This window comes from Sus scrofa, chromosome 13 (genome assembly GCF_054392235.1).
Source record: "Sus scrofa isolate SSC_HxYL_T2T_F1_AM1 chromosome 13, Sscrofa_HxYL_maternal_Yorkshire_Landrace_v2.0, whole genome shotgun sequence".
NCBI lineage: Eukaryota > Metazoa > Chordata > Mammalia > Artiodactyla > Suidae > Sus > Sus scrofa.
The window spans coordinates 153,472,871-153,489,481 of record NC_139395.1 but is presented as its reverse complement, the minus strand read 5'-3'; the positions used below and the strand labels follow the sequence as shown (position 1 = coordinate 153,489,481).

The 16,611-nt window shown below is 36.1% G+C and overlaps 1 protein-coding gene across 9 annotated transcripts in view; it reads right to left on the bottom strand.

Moving 5' to 3' along the window:
• IQCB1 (IQ motif containing B1) overlaps window positions 1–16,611 on the bottom strand; it is a 59,520-nt gene that overhangs the window by 10,855 nt on the left and 32,054 nt on the right. For all 9 annotated transcript variants that reach the window (XM_084991046.1, XM_084991045.1, XM_084991047.1 and 6 more), the window contains 4 exons: window positions 16,347–16,456; window positions 15,636–15,745; window positions 2,199–2,341; window positions 387–535 (listed from right to left, as the gene is read on the bottom strand). In XM_084991046.1, coding sequence (XP_084847172.1) covers window positions 387–535; window positions 2,199–2,341; window positions 15,636–15,745; window positions 16,347–16,456 — 512 coding nt within the window. The remainder of the gene's footprint in view (window positions 1–386; window positions 536–2,198; window positions 2,342–15,635; window positions 15,746–16,346; window positions 16,457–16,611) is intronic.

The window sequence follows — 16,611 nt, the reverse complement described above, 5'->3', positions numbered from 1 at the left end:
TGAGTCAAAAGATACGGTAGACATCCATTCATAGGTCAAGCACATATGGGAAGCTGACTAATATTTATTATTATCATTATATTATTAATATTATTATGACTTAATTCCTCATCCTTGAGATGCTCATAGCTCAAGTAAGAAAGAAAAAAATCGTAACAACATTGCATTTTGGTAAATGATGTACAAAGATCTATGGAAGTACGAAGGACTGAATGTCTATATCATTTTGGCCAGTGGTAAGCAGGTTCTCATTTTACAGAGGAAGAAACTACAGCTCAGAAAAGATAAGTGACTTGACCAAGACTTTATAGCAGGTAAATAGCAAAATCAGGTCCAAACCCATGTTTTTGCCTCCTAATCTGGTATTAATCTTACAACAGACTCACTGCTCTCTGAAGTGTGACAGCTGCTTTATACTCCGTAAGAGATGGCCTCTGTTGGCGAAAATTTTTCCTTTCCCTGTACCCTCTCCAATGTTTCTGGATAATCAATGCTGATTTCTCTTCTATTTCCCGATTATGTTTTTCCACCTGACCTAAAAAGATGACAGACACTATTACAAAAAACTTACTTTTATGCTTTCTCAAGTTCTGGAATTAGGACAATGACAGTAACAACTTTGCAGTCCTTTTATTTTCAGTATTATTCACTGACTCTCCCAATTCTATTATTTTACAATGATTTTAAGATTTCAGAAACAAAGAGCTCCAAAAGCTTTCTGAGATCATGCGTCTTCTTTAGAAAAAAGACATATGTACACACACACACACACACACACACACACACACACACATACACACACATATGGCATCAGAGGAATGAGAAAAGGGCTAAATCCAACAGCAAGAACATTTAGAAAAAAGCTTCACAAGTAAATAGTTAGGATGTTATTCAGCACCACTAGAGGCAAAGCGCAAATAGTGCACTCTGTGTGGTTCTAAATTTCTCTTCAGTTACTCACTTGGTGCTAGAAATGACTTTCTTTTTACTTCCAGGAGTTGGTCACCATATACCCCAGAGTTTACAATAGCTAGCTCATAGAATAAAGCAGCAGAAGGTAATAAAAAGGGATCTATTTGAGAGAGAGTATAAAATTTATAGGATTTAGTGACAAACTGGACATGGAGGTGAGGGAAGAAAAGACTTGTAGGATGTCTCATAGATGGGAGACTGAGCAGATTATTGGTGCTATTACCTGAGAGATGAGGACTACAGGAAGAATAAATCAGTGGGGGCATATTATGACTAGTTTGGGGAATGCTTGTGGATATCGAAGTAAAGCTAACCAATAAGCAGATGGCTACAGAAATGTGTTGTTCAATGCAGTAGATGCACTAGTCACAAATGGCTAAATTTAAATAAAGTAAAATTAAAATTTTAGGTACTCAAGTGCACTAGCCATATTTCAATAGCTTCCTCTAGCCAGTGGCTACTGTACTCAATAGCACAGTTATAGAACATATCATTTTGTATTAAGTTCTATAGGGTAGGGCTGGTCTAGAGCTTAGGATAGAAGGTAGGGATGCTGACAAGATTTCAGAGTGCTAAGCACTCAACTGGTAGTTGAAGCTACAGTTATGGATGGGATACCTCAGGAAGAGCAACATGAGAATAACAGGATAAGGATGGAAACCTGGTAAATATCTACATTTAAGAAAAAGTAAGAGAAATAAGAGACTAATGAAGGATACTGGGAATGAGTAGAAGGAAGGGAAGGAGAAGAACAAAAAAGAAATTTTGAAATGACTCAGAGCTCCCAGACTTACTTTAATGTTAATTTCACCTTAGTGTGTCAAAGGTGGCAAGAAGGTGTCACAAGGTTTGTACTGGGGTATGGGTAGAGTTCTGAGGGCAGAATGTAGTAATTTTCTAATACCTTACTTAAACTCAAGGGGGGGGTGTCTTTCTTTATGTCATTGATAGCTATTTTTAAGCATGAAATTTTACGTTTCACTAATTTATCTGAAAGTTAAGAAAACTAGTTGGGAGATTGCTCATCATCATGTAATAGGCTTTAATCAGAAAAAAAAATGTAAACTTTGACTCAGAAGAACTTAAAAAGATTTACCTGAAAAAGGAGAAACAGGGAAAAGATCCACATTTTAAAAAAGAAATCATCAGGTAACTAGGAAATTTGTTTTATTAAAAGATACCCTAATCAGTCTTATTAGACTTATGAAATTGTTACTGCCACGCACCTGGATGAACTATTTCAAGCATACTCAGCCGTAATTCTCGGGAAAGTCTCATGGCTCTCTGCCTTTGAAGCTGCAGTTGTAATCTGTGGTCCTCTTCTTCCTTCTGTCTATTTAGCTTCAGTAACATCTTTGTTCGTTTAGATCTGTGATGGAAACATTAATTACTTTACACACAATCTCCATGATCATATGCCTCTTCAAGAAATGTATGAAAAAAGGCTTAACCTCACTAGTAATCACATAAATACAGAGAGCAAAAAATTTTTGAAGATAATTCTTAATGTAGTTAGAGTATGGTGAAATAAATTTTCATGTGATGCTGCTGTACAATCTTTCTGGAGAAATATTTAAAATATGTATCAAAAATCTAAAAAATATTAACCAATTAATTCCATTTCCAATAACTTTCTTAAAGAAAAATATAATTAAGTATGTAAAGATTTATGTTCAAGGATGTTCTCCATAGTATTACAAGAGTAATAAGTTTAAAACAAACCATGCGTCTCACAACAGTAAGTTATATAAATAAATGCTGGTTCATTCACTAAATGGAATTCTATAAACTATGAAAAAATAAAAATTTCAAAGAATATTAAGTAACATGGGAGTATATCCATAATCTAATGTCAAGTGAAAATAAAATAAGGATAATTTAGAAGAGCCAGGAGACAACTTGGCAGAGTTGACTGAGCTTACCCCCTCTCATGAAAACACCAAAATCATAACTGCTGAACTGAATTTATTAAAAAACTGGAGCCTATCAAAAAAGATATTCTACATCCAAAGACAAAAAATAAATCACAAGACAGTAGGAAAAGCACACAGGCACATTTGAGAAATAATTATATCCTATACCCTCCATGTGGACAACACACAAAGAGAAGAATAATTATACTGTAGAAGTTCTCTCATGGGAGTGAGGGTTCTGAGCCCCACATCAGGCTCCCCATTCTGGGGGACAAGGATCCCACAGAACATTTGGCTTTGAAGGCCGGTGAGCATTGACTACAGGAACACCACAGGACTGGGAGTAACAGAGACTCCTCTTAGAGAGTGCACAGACCATCTTGTGTGCACTAGGATCCAGGGCAAAGCAGGGACTCCACAGGAGTCTGGGGCAGCCCTACCTGCTGGTTTTAGAGGGACTCCTGGGGAGGCAAGGAGTGGTTGTGGCTCTCTCTGGGGTCATAATAGCTGGTGGTGGAAATATCAGAAAATGTTCATCTACTTGAACTCTTTTTGGAGGCAGACATCCTGCTTGAGACATAGTACCAAGACCTGGTCTCACTCAACGGCGCTAGTGCTCCAATCCTGAGATGCCTCAGGCCAAACAACCAACGGGCTGGGGACATGGCCCCATCCATCAGTGGACAGGCTGTCTAAAGGAAGTCTTCCTGAGCCCACGGCCACTTCTAGACATGTCTCTTGACACGGTTCTGCCCCTAGAGGCTCAAGACCCAGCTCTACCCACTAGGCAGGCGATGGCCCCTCCCACCAGGAAACTTACACAAGTCTCTAGACCAGCCTCACCCACCAGGGAACAGATACCAGAAGCAAGAAAACTACAATTCTACAACTTGAGGAACTAGGTCCATAAACACAGGTTGGGACCCACCCTGGGACTGGCCAGTCTCCAGCCCTTGGGTGTTGAGAGGGGAGTATACTGCTGGGATACATAGGGTATCACCTACAGTGAGCGACATCTACAAAGTCAAGAAATGTAATGAACCTTCCACATGCATAAAAATACAAACAGAAATTAAGACAAAATGAGATGGTAGAGGAATATGTTCCAGTCAACGTAACAAGATAAAACCCCAGAAGAACTATGTGATGTAGAGACAGACAATCTACTTGAAGAGAGATCAAAGTAATGATTGTAAAGATGATCTAAGAACTTGGGAAAAGAATGGATACACAGAGTGAGAAGTCACAAGAAAATTTTTAACAGAGTTAGCAAATATAAAGAACAACCAAACAGAATTAAGAATAAAACAACTAAAATGAAAAATATACTAGAAGGAATCAATAGGAGAATAATTGAGGCAGAAGAATGGATGAGTGAGCTAGAAAACAGAGTGGGGGAAATCACTGCCATGGAACAGAATAAGGAAAAAGAATGAAAAGACATAAGGACTGTTTAAGAGACACCTGGGACAACATCAAATGCACCAACATTTGCACTATAGGGGTCCCAGAAGAGGAAAAGAGAAAGGGCCTGAAAAGATATTTGAAGAGATAAATACCCCTAACTTAACCTGGGGAAGGAAACAGTCACTTAAGTCCAGGAAGTGCAGAGAGTTCCATGAAGGATTAACCCAAGAAGCAGCATCCTGAGACACATAATAATCAAATCGACAGAAATTAAAGGAGAAAATGTTAAAAGCAACAAATAACATGCAAGGGAACCCGCATAAGGTTATCAGCTGATATTTCCAATAGATGCAGGACAGAAGGAAGTGTATGATATAGTTAAAGTGAAGAAAGGGAAAAACCTACCAAAAATACTCTACCCAGCAGAGCTTTCATTCAGCTTTGGTGGAGAAATCAAAAGCTTTAGAGGAAAGCAAAAACTAAAGAATTCAATTCCACTGAACCAACTTTACAACAAATGCTAAAGAATTTGTCTAAGTGGAAAAGAAAAGGTCTCAACAAGAAACAAGTAAATTATGAAACTGGAAAGCTCACCAATAAAGGCAAACACAGTAAAGGTAGCAAATCATTCACACACATATATGGTATCTAAACCAGTAATCATGAGAGGAGGAGAGTGTAAGTGCATGATATTTGAAATGCATTTGAAACTAAGATATTGGCAACCTAAAACAATTATATAATTACATATATAGACTGCTATATCAAAACCTCATGGTAGCTGCAAACCAAAAAAGAAAAAGGGATCCAAACACAATAATAATCAAATCACAAGAAAACAAAAGTGGAAAGGAAAACAAAAGACCTACAAACACAAATCCAAAACAATTAACAAAATGCAAATAAAAACATATATATCAATAATTACCATAAATGTAAATGAATAAAATGCTCCAACCAAAAGACACAGACTGGGTGAATGGATACAAAAACAAGATACACACACACACACACACACACACACACATACACACACACAGTCTACAGAAGACTCACTTCAGATCTAGAGCCAAGTACAAGTTCAAAGTGGAGGGGTTCAAGAAGTAAGTCCATGCAGACAGAAATCTAAAGAAAGATGTAGTAGCAATACTCCTATCAGACAAAATATATTTTTTTGACAAAATATATTTTAAAATAAAGAGACAAAGGACACTATATGTGATCAAAGGATCAATCCAAGAATAAGATATAAAGTCTGCAAATACATATGCACCTGACACAGGAGTACCTCGATATATAAGGCAAATACTAACAGCTGTAAAAGGAGAAATGAACAGTAACATAATAATAGTTGGGGACTTTAACACTTCATTTCCATGAATGGACAGCTCATTCAAACAGAAAATCAACATGGAAACACAAATTTAAGTAACACATTAGAACAGGTGGGCTTAATTGACAGTTATAGATTATTCCATCTGAAAGTAGCTGAACACACTCTTTTCAAGTTCACATGGAATATTCTCCAGGACAGATCACATGCTGGGCAATAAGCAAGCCTCAGTAAATTTAAGAAAACTGAGATCATATCAAGCATCTTTTCTGACCACAATGCTACAGGATTAGAAATAATCTACAAGTAAAAAAAAAAAAAAAAAAAAAAAAAAAAAAAAAAAAAAACCTGCAAAAAACCCACAAAGGTGGAGGCTAATTAATATGCTACTAAACAAGCAACTGATTACTGAAGACTTTTCAATATCTGCATGAAACATCCAGAAACAAACCTTCACAACAATGGCCAATTAATCTTCACAAAAGGGGCAAGAATATGCAATGGAAAAAAAGACAGTCTCTTGAATAAGTGGTGGATGATTTTAATTTACTTCATATGTTTACTGATTTCTCAGTTACTGACAAATAAATATTATTTTTAGAATTATGAAAATTTTCATGCAGCCACAAAAATTTTATTTAATTAGTATTTCTATATTATCTGCTTTTATTTATCAAAATTTCTCCTCAGCCCTTTTGACCCAGTTTTTGATTGCTACGTATATTACTAAGGAGATCACAAATACCAGTCTACAGTAAATATACCCAAAATGCATTCACATACTCCTAGAAAAAGAAACTAAAGGTGATTTAAACAAAGAAAAGCAGACTGCATTATTATTATTTATATCTTTGTAGACTTAATTTGTATAGATCTCACTCAAAAACATTTGCTCATAGATTCTTTCCTTAGAATTATACAGCTAACAAATGTGATACCTTGGCTTTAGCTTTGTAGTCTTAACAGCTAGACTTCATAATGGTATAGTTAGGGTTTATTGATTTTAACTCAATTTCTTTTCAAAAAGAAAAAACAATGGGCATAAGACTTTATAAGAAAATATTTTAAAGCAGAGAAAGAAAACTCACAAAATTATTCTGATAAAATCTCATGTGTGTGTTTATGTGTATATACTTTTGTTTCCTTACAGCTTTTAACTGCTACCAACTATAATTTAAGTTTTCTTTGGCTTTCTGCTTAAGCCAAACTGGTGTTAAGAGTTTATTTGTTTCAAGACATTTTTCTTAACCCTATTATCAAAGGTAAGACTTGTCAAGCATGCATGTGTGCCAAAAGGGAAAGAGGTTCTAGAAAGGATGTAGGGCAAACTGAACAGTTTCTAAACATCTCCTGCTCTTCCCTGAGAGCTGAGAATCAAATAAGGGCCCTTATCTTCCTGAAGAATGGCTAATTGAAACCTGCCTCTCCTAAAGAACTCCCCTTCAAAACTTCTGGGTTGCATAGTATATAGTTTTGCCCTTTACCTACTTATGAGGATAAAAGAGAATATGCCCTATACAGTATCTCCTTTCAAAATGATTAACAATAAAACAAAAAACCACCTCTGTTTCTAATTTCTAATTGATTATAGATTATAATGTCTAATATTGCATTACTAATATTTTTAATATGCTATTAGTATGAGAAATATAGTAATCATTACAACTACATTGCTAAGACATTTAATCTGTCAGAAAACTGGGTTTAGGAAACAACTTAGACATACAGGCAATGAAAATATGGCAAAACTGCAAAAGACCATGGAAATATAAAACAAACCAGGAAGACAGTAGAAAAGTAAGGTTCAGTGACTGAAATAATGAATATAAATTGTAAATATGTGTGTTTATGAATTCATATGTTATAATTTACTGTTTGTAAACATTTACTAGGAAGTAATATGATTTTGAATGTTTTTCTAACACCTTTAGGAACATTTTAGTTATTCTGTGGGTAAGAGTTTCTATAATCACTCAAAAATTAAAAGATTATTCATCTAACTGATTCCTTTGTAAGAAAGAGTAAGCATCTAACTGGCATTTGTATTGCACTTCTGAAAAGGGAATGACTGATCAGATACTGTATTCTCAAAATAATTTATGTAAGCACATTCCACAATTTACATTTAATTAACATGAATCTTTACCATCAAAGAGGGAGGTGACCAAACTATACGATGCTTAGACATCAGTAATTCTCCAGGAATTTTTCTGTGATACAATAAATATGAACTAGGAGAGTCCCACATGAGTTGATGGGCAAAATATGGGTTCTGTTCATTAACTCAAACATTTATCTGTGTGATTGCTGCCTATAATCATTGTCACTAAGGCAAAGAGAGAAGAGAGATAGTTATATGCTTGAGCTTAGTTTCAAGGGGAAGTTGAACAATAGTGGAATAGCTACTCAGGCATAAAGATTGTTTTCAGCTGGAGGCAAATGAAAACCAAGAAATGCAGAAAGAAGTCTAGTGTTGTTTAATTGACTTAAAGCAGAAACATCTGAGAAATGAGGAATGCCATAAATTCCCCTTCCCAAGGAAGTTTTACGCCCATGAAGATGGAAAGTTGATGCCAAGACAGAGTCGCACAAATTAACCATATCTTCTATTACTTCCCCCAGTATATTTACATTCCCTCAGTTTACTGCCATTAGAAGCCTAAAATTCTTTTCATCTATCACTTCTCTATAAATTTAACATTCTTCGTTAATAGCTATATAAGCACAAGTTCTAACCATCCCTTTGAGTTATGTATCACATCAGGTTTCTTCCATGTGATGTGTGCTTAAACATTAATAAACTGTTTTTCTCTTAATAATCTGTTTCTGTCAGTAAAATTTTCAGGGCCCCAGGCAATGAACCTAAAATGGTTAGAGGGAAAAACTTTTCTTCACTACAAAGTCAAACAAATAAATCAAAATACGTAAGAGCACAATGACAGAGGTAGTAAATTGTAAGCTTTCCTGAAAGTAACTGAGGCAGCTGTTAGAAAACATTAACAGAAAATAGTTTCTAACCATGAAAATGAGTAAGTAAAAAAGAAGCCTCCAAGAACGTGCTTTAGTAAGGGTGTAACCATAAAAGAGTACCTCTTGAAGATGGCAGAGTAGAAGGACTGGAGCTCACCTTCTCTCATAAAATCAACAAAATTACAACCAACTGCTTAACAACCTTCAATCAGAATAGACCTCAAACCATCAAAAAAGATATCCTACTGCAGAAGACAAAGAGGAGGCCATATCAAGACCATAGGAGGAGCAATTATGCGATTGAAGCAACACCATAGTCACCAAGGGTGGGCCCACAGACTGGAAAGTAACTGTATTGTAGAAAATCACCCATGGGAGTGAGAGTTCTGACCCACATCAGGTTCCCATGACTGGAGACCTGGTTTTGGGAGGAAGAAATCCCAGCGCATTTGGGGAGGAGGGCCAGTAGGGCTTGTGTGCAGGAACTCCACAGAACTGGGGGAAATGAAGACTCCACTCCTGAAAAGTGCATATAGACTTTTATTTGCACTGAGTCCCAGGGGAAAGCAGAGACTTCAAAGCAATTTGGATCAGATCTGCCTGTGGTTCTTGGAGGATCTTTTTGGAAAACAGTGGGTTACTGTGGCTCATTGTGGGTGAAGAACACTGGAGGCAAAGGTCTTGGGAATAGTCATCAGCATGTGCTCCTCTAGTCCTGGCCATTTTGGAAAAATTTGGCCCCAACCATCAGGGCTGAAAAGCCCCAGGCCAAACAACAAACCAGGTGGGAACATAGCTCCCACCCCTCAGCAAATGGGCTGCCTAAAGACCCCCCAGGTGCACAGTGTCCAATCACACCCAGAGACAAAGCTCCACCCATGAGAGGGATAAGAATTGGCTCCACCTACCAGTGGGCAGGCACCAGTCCCTCCCATCAGGAAGCCTAAGGCAAGCCCCTGTACAAACTTCAGCCATAAGAGTGGCAGACATCAGAAGCAAGAGAGGCTATAGCCCTACTGTCTACAAAAAGGAGACCATACCCAAAAATCTATACAAAATGAAAAAAGAGACTTATGATTTAGATAAGGGAATAAGGAAAAAAACCTCAGAAAAACAACTAAATGATCTGGAGATTACCAGCCTCCATGAAAAAGACTTTAGACTGATGATAGTAAAAATTATTCAAAATCTTGGAAATAAACTAGAAATTATAAAAAAACAGTGAGCAAAGAAATAGAAGATTTAAGGACTAAGCAAGCTGAGATGCCAAACAAAATAACTAAAATAAAAAATTCACTAGAAGCAAACAACAGCAGAATAGAGAAGGCAGAACAGATAAGCGAGGTGGAGGACAGACTAGTGGAAATCACTGATGCAGGAGAGAAAAGAGAAAAAAGATTGAAAAGATGAAGACAGTCTAACATAACTCTTGGACAACTTTAAATGCACCAACATCCCTATTATAGGGATGCTAGAAGGAGAAGCAAGTAAGGACCAGAAAAAAATATTTGACGAGATAACAGCTGAAAACTTCCCTAACATGGGAAAGGAATCACTCACTCAAATTCAGGAAGCACAGTGAGTACCATATAAAATACACCCAAGGAGGAACACCCCAAGACACATATTAACGAAACCAATTCCAGCAATACATTAAAAGGATTGTACACCATTATCAAGTGGGATTTATCCAGGGATGAAAGGATTTTTCAATAGCCGCAAATCAGTGTGATTCACTGCATTAACAAACTGAAGAATAAAAACCATATGATCCTCTCAATAGATGCAGAAAAAGCTTCTGACAAAATCCAACACCCATTTCTGATAAAAACCCTCTAGAAAGTGGGCATAGAGGGACCCTACCTCAACATAATAAAGGCCACATATGACAAACCCACAGTTCACATCATTCTCAATGGTGAAAAGCTGAAAGAATTCTTGCTAAGATCAGGAACAAGACAGGGATGTCTACTCTTGCCACTACTATTCAACATCATTTTGGAAGTCCTAGCCACAGCAATCAGAGAATAAAAAGAAATAAAAGGAATCCAAATTGGAAAGGAAGAAGTAAAACTATCACTACTTGCAGATGACATGATACTATACCTAGAGAAGCCTAAAGACTCTACCAGAAAACTGTTAGAGCTCATCAATGAATTTGGTACAGTTGAAGGATACAAAACTAATACACAGAAATCAACAGCATTTCTATACACTAACAATGAAAGAGCAGAAAGAGAAATTAGGGCAACAATCTCATTTACCATCACATCAAAAAGAATAAAATACCTAGGAATAAACCTACCAAAAGAGACAAAAGACCTGTACTCTGAAAACTATAAGATGCTGATGAAAGAAATCAAAGATGACACAAATAAATGGAAAGACATATCATGCTCTTGGATTGGAAGAATCAATATTGTCAAAATGACTATACTACCCAAGGCAATCTACAGATTCAATGCAATCTCTATCAAATTACCAAGAACATTTTTCACAGAACTCAAACAAAATAGTTTAAAGTGTTTTTTTGGAGGCACAGAAGACCCAGAATAGCCAAAACCATCCTGAGAAAGAAAAATGGAGTTGGAGGAATCAGGCTCCCTGACTTCAGACTATACTACAAAGCCACAGTCACTAAAACAGTAATGGTACTGGCATAAAATCAGAAATAGAGATCAGTGGAAAAGGACTGAAAGCCCAGAATTAAACCCATGCACACAGTCATCTAATCTATGACAAAGGAGGCAAGAATTTACAATGGAGAAAAGACAGTCCCTTCAATAAGTGGTGCTGGTGCTGGGAAAACAGGACAGCTACATGTAAAAGAATGAAATTAGAACACTTCCTAACACCATACACAAAAATAAACTCAAAATGGATTAAAGACCTAGATATAAGACTGGACACTATAAAACTCTTAGGGGAAAACATAGGCTAAACACTCTCTGACATAAACCACAGCAACATCTTCTCAGATCTACCTCCTAGAGTAATGACAATAAAAGCAAAAATAAACAAATGGGACTTAATTAAACTTGAAAGTTTCTGCACAGCAAAGGAAACCCTAAACAAAACAAAAAGACAACCCACAGAATGGGAGAAAATATTTGCAAAATGAAGTGACTGACAAGGGATTAATCTCCAAAAATGTATAAACACTTCCTGCAGATCAATACAAAAAAAACCAAACAACCCCATCAAAAAATGCACAGAAGATCTAACTAAATAGACAGTTCTCCAAGGAAGACATACAGATGGCCAAAAAGAAAAAAACAAACAAACATGCAAACATGTTCAACATCACTAATTATTAGAGAAATGCAAATGAAAACCACTATGTGGTACCACCTTACACCAGCCAGAATGGCCACAAACAATAAGTACTGGAGAGGGTATGGAGAAAAGAGAACCATATTACACTGTTGGTGGGAATGTAATTTGGTGCAACTACTATGGAAAACAATATGGAGATTCCTCAAAGAAATTAAAAATAGAATTACCATTTGATCCAGCAACCCCACTCCTGGGCATCTATCCAGAGAAAACCATGACTCAAAAAGATACATGTGCCCCAATGTTCACTTCAGCACTATATACAATAGCCATGACATATAAGCACCCTAAATGTTCATTGACAGAGGGGTGGATAAAGATGTGGTACATATACACAATGGAACATTACTCAGCCATGAAAAGGAAAGAAATAATGGCATCTGCAGCAACATGGATGGACCTAGAAATTATCATGCTAAGTGAAGTTAGACAGTGAGACACAAATGTCGCATGCTTTCATTTATATGTGGAATCTGAAAAAATGATACAGACTCATAGACTGGGCTGGGGATTTTTGGATGGAAATGCTATAAAACTGGGTTATGATGACTGTTGCACAACTATAAATATAATAAAATTTACTGGGTTTAAAAAAAAGGTAAAACAGAAAATCACCAGAAAAAAAAAAGAATATCTCTTGTTGAATCTGAAGAGCTCTGATGAATCTTTAGGTCCACAATCATGAGTGATGGGCAGTCCCTCCCCCCAACAAAACATGGGAGAGGGAAATTATTTTGAGACAATGACCTGACCACAAAGAGACAGAAATAACCTTTGCAGAAAGCCTACCTACAAAGGAAGTAAGAGGAATTTGCATAAACTGTTGCAACTAATAGAAGAGGAAAGGTGCTGAAGCCTGGAGCAATTTTGAGATTAAAAAATTAAAATCATTATAATGTGAGATTTAAATAATTTTGGCTTTATGGCTAATGCCTTTTAATGGATAAATTTATAATTAGTTTTGTTACATAAAGCAATGGAATTTCTATTTTAAAATAGTAGAATATTAATTAGATTCCCTAGATATCTAAGTGGACAAAACATATAATCCTAGTATAAGTTAAAAAAAATTTTTTTTGTAAGAACAACTTGATCCCCATGCTGTACAGTGGGGAAAAAAAATTAAGAAAGGCTTCAATTATACAGAAAATTTAGAAATAAATATAGTGAATATTCATGTTACTGTCACCCAGGTTTAATGTTCTGTAACATTTCCAAAGACATTTGATAACATGAGTAGTATTACATACTGTGTATAGTAAGAGTATGTGGAGAATCTGAAACTCATGCATTGCTGCTAAGAGGGTAAATATGTACTTTTTAGAGAAAATTTTAGAAAGATCTGGTGAAGTGGAAGATGCATATGGAATCACTATCCATAAAATTTATTTTCGGACATCTGTCTTAGAGAAACTCTTGCAAATCGCTTTAAGGAAACATTTCTAAGTACTGTTTGTAACAAGAATAAAGTACAAAATAATCCAAAAAACAAAACACAAAAAGCAAAAAAAAAAAAAATTTTTTTTTTTTTGACCATGCCTGTGGCATGTTGAAGTTCCCAGGCTGGGGGGCCAAATCTGTGCGACAGCAATGACAATGCCAAATCCTTAACTTCTAGGCCACCAGAGAACTCCAATCCTAGGATACTTTTAAATAAAGATTTTAATGCAAAAAAAGTAAACTGACAAATTTAGCAACTACTATAACACTAAACATTAAAGGTCTGAATCCATGGCATAAGGGCATCTTTAAATTTAGGAGGATAGCTGAGAATGATAGCATGTAGAATCCATAAGTGATAACTACTCTACCTGAGTTCAGTATAAAAGCAAAGCTATACCAAAAACATCTCAGTCTCTTAAATAAAAGGATATTGATTTTGACTCTCAAAGTATTCATTTCCCAAATTTATTTGACCAAAGAAATGCTTATAAAATATTTTTTAAAGAAATAGCCAGTAGGATAGACAATAAACTTTGAGCAATGCTGTAATGAATTACACTTGCCTTTCATGAATATTGTTTAAAGAGCTACCTAGATTTGTAAATACTTAAGGGCAAAAAATGTGCCATATTCATTTCCTCCCTCCCTACCACTTTCTAAGTGCCAGGTAACATGCTAAAAGGACTTCCTATTATTTTAACATTGTGAGGTACATAATTATCCTCATCTTATAGATGAGAATTTTGAGATTAAAAGAGGTGGGGAAACTTTTCCAAGATCATTCAGCCCAAAAGTTGTTGAAGAGGGATACAAACTCAAGTTTGTTTAACTCTCCCCAAACCTAGTGTAGCCCCTGACATATATTAGGCAATTAAAGCATGTTTAAAAAAAATTAATTCTTGCGAGCTTCCTTGTGGCCACAGTGGTTTAAGGATCTGGCACTGTCAATGCAGTGGCTCTGGTCTCTGCTGTGGCATTGGTTCAGTCCCTGGCCCAGGAACTTTCACATGCTGTGGGTGGAGCCCCCCCAAAAATTAATACTTTTTTTTTGTTTTTGCTACCAACAAAACTCATGCCCAATTATATTAATAACTATCTGTAAGTCTCCTCTGATGGGAACTTTTTTTTTTGCCTTTTAGGGCTGCACCTGTGGCATATGGAAGTTCCCAGGCTAGGGGTTGACTCGGAGGCCTATTCCACAGCAACGTGGGATCCAAGCCATGTCTGCAACCTACACCACAGCTCACAGCAACACCAGTTCCTTAACCCACTGAGCAAGGCCAGGATCAAACCTGCATCCTCATGGATACTAGTTAAGTTTGTAACCCACTCCTGAAGGAAACTTTTTAACAACAAAAGAATCTCCACTGACAGACACAGTTACCCAGAGTGGCTTCAATATCTACCACCAACCAATCTAAATTCTTAGAGGCAATCGAAAGAAAACACAGACAGAAATGACTCAATTTCCACTATTTTAAAACATGTTTGTAACTGAGAAATGCAGCTGCAGTTATTAAAATAATGGTTTCAGTTTTCTTTTTAAAAAATGACTACTGGAATATGCCAGTTTCACTGTAGCGAACTAAAACTTAACTTTAAATTAGCTTGCATGAAAAATCACCTGAGATGGCTCTACTTCACCAGCGATGAGCTAGGAGCTAACTCATTTGTATGTGGTGTGTGTGTATTTCTTTTTACTGCCTCTAAGAATCTGGATGGGTTAGTGATATAAAAACTGGGCCATGTTTTCAGTATTTAATTTTTAGTCTACTTGGAATAGGGATAAATGACCAACTGTGTCGTATCTCATTAACCATATATACTCATGCCATATTTATTGAGGAAAATCAGGTTGACATACTTAAATCCTTACATACTCATACACATTTTTACCATAATTACACATGAACAATTACAGCAACGTTTAGTTTTAAGTGTTTAATAAGATAACTGTCACTGTCTCCCTCTGAAGGCTCAGCTGACAAAAAAAAAGTCTTAAGTGAATAGGATTGTGTATCTGGCACATTAGATTTGTGTCTTACATTATGTCCTTTGCTTTCAAAAATACTTCTAGTTAATGGAGTGCTGGTACTCAGAATCGTGTGGAGTAAGAATGAAAGCAGGAATGAAAGAAACAGATTAGAAAATTGACAAAGAAAACAAACAAACCCCAAACTCTCAAGTTTTTACTCAGCTGTACTCCAATATGAAGTATCTAGCTCTCTCATATTATTATTCCTCTCGCCAAACTTTTTTACCTGAAATTCCTCTGCAAAGTAATCACAGCAGATGGAAGCTTCTTTAATCTCTTTCTAGTTTGGAAACCCTTCCAATAAGCTTGAATCAGGCAAGCTGCTTGATGCAGTTTCTGAAATTAAAGGGCAAAACTAATTTAGAGACATCTCTAGCAAAGTCTTTTTTAGAAGCTCACTTCTTAAAAATATCAGGCTTGAGCAAATATTAATCTCCATCCCTAATAAGCTAGGCAGAGGCAACATTTTCACAGGTCCAGGACAGCGAAGGCCTAAGAATATTAAACCTGACCTTTCAAAGGAGGCTCAAGCGATATCTAGAACATACTCAAGACATAGTGTAGTTAGCTCTGAAGTCTCCCTGATTAATCTCACTTACATTCAATTACAAGGATTTCGTATTTCTACTCATTTAATGCTTTAACATCTTTGGTTCACTTATTACGCCTGGCTTGACTTATTCAAGAATTCAAGGGTATGAAGGACCCTCCTTAGGGGCTAAAATATAAAAGGCTCTAGGGTTAAAAATGTAGTCTATGAGCAATTCTTTTTCTTATCAAACTATGGCTGCTCTGGATGTTAGGGGAAAATAAGGGAAGGAAAGGGGAGAGAAAGCAAATAAAAAATTCAAGAGGGTACTATTATCCAATATTTTAAACTAAAATGTTCACTGAAATGTTAGCAAATATCATGCAAATAATTTTTATAATTTAATACCTGCTCTTCTACTTCCTGATAGCCCTTAGGGCTTAAAAGCCCAATAAGCTGTCTAAGTTCTTGACTAAACTCTGTCCCAGGCTCTTGTTTATTTAGTAGACTTCTGAGTTCTGAAATGGAATAACAAAGGCACAACTATTAATAATAAAATAAGATTTTATTATCTAGTGAGAATTAATTTGATGTTAAAAAGTCTACTTCAGAAACAATAATAAGATTAATCAGTGATTTTTCTTTTTCCTTTTCTCAAAAACATCTAAAGTGA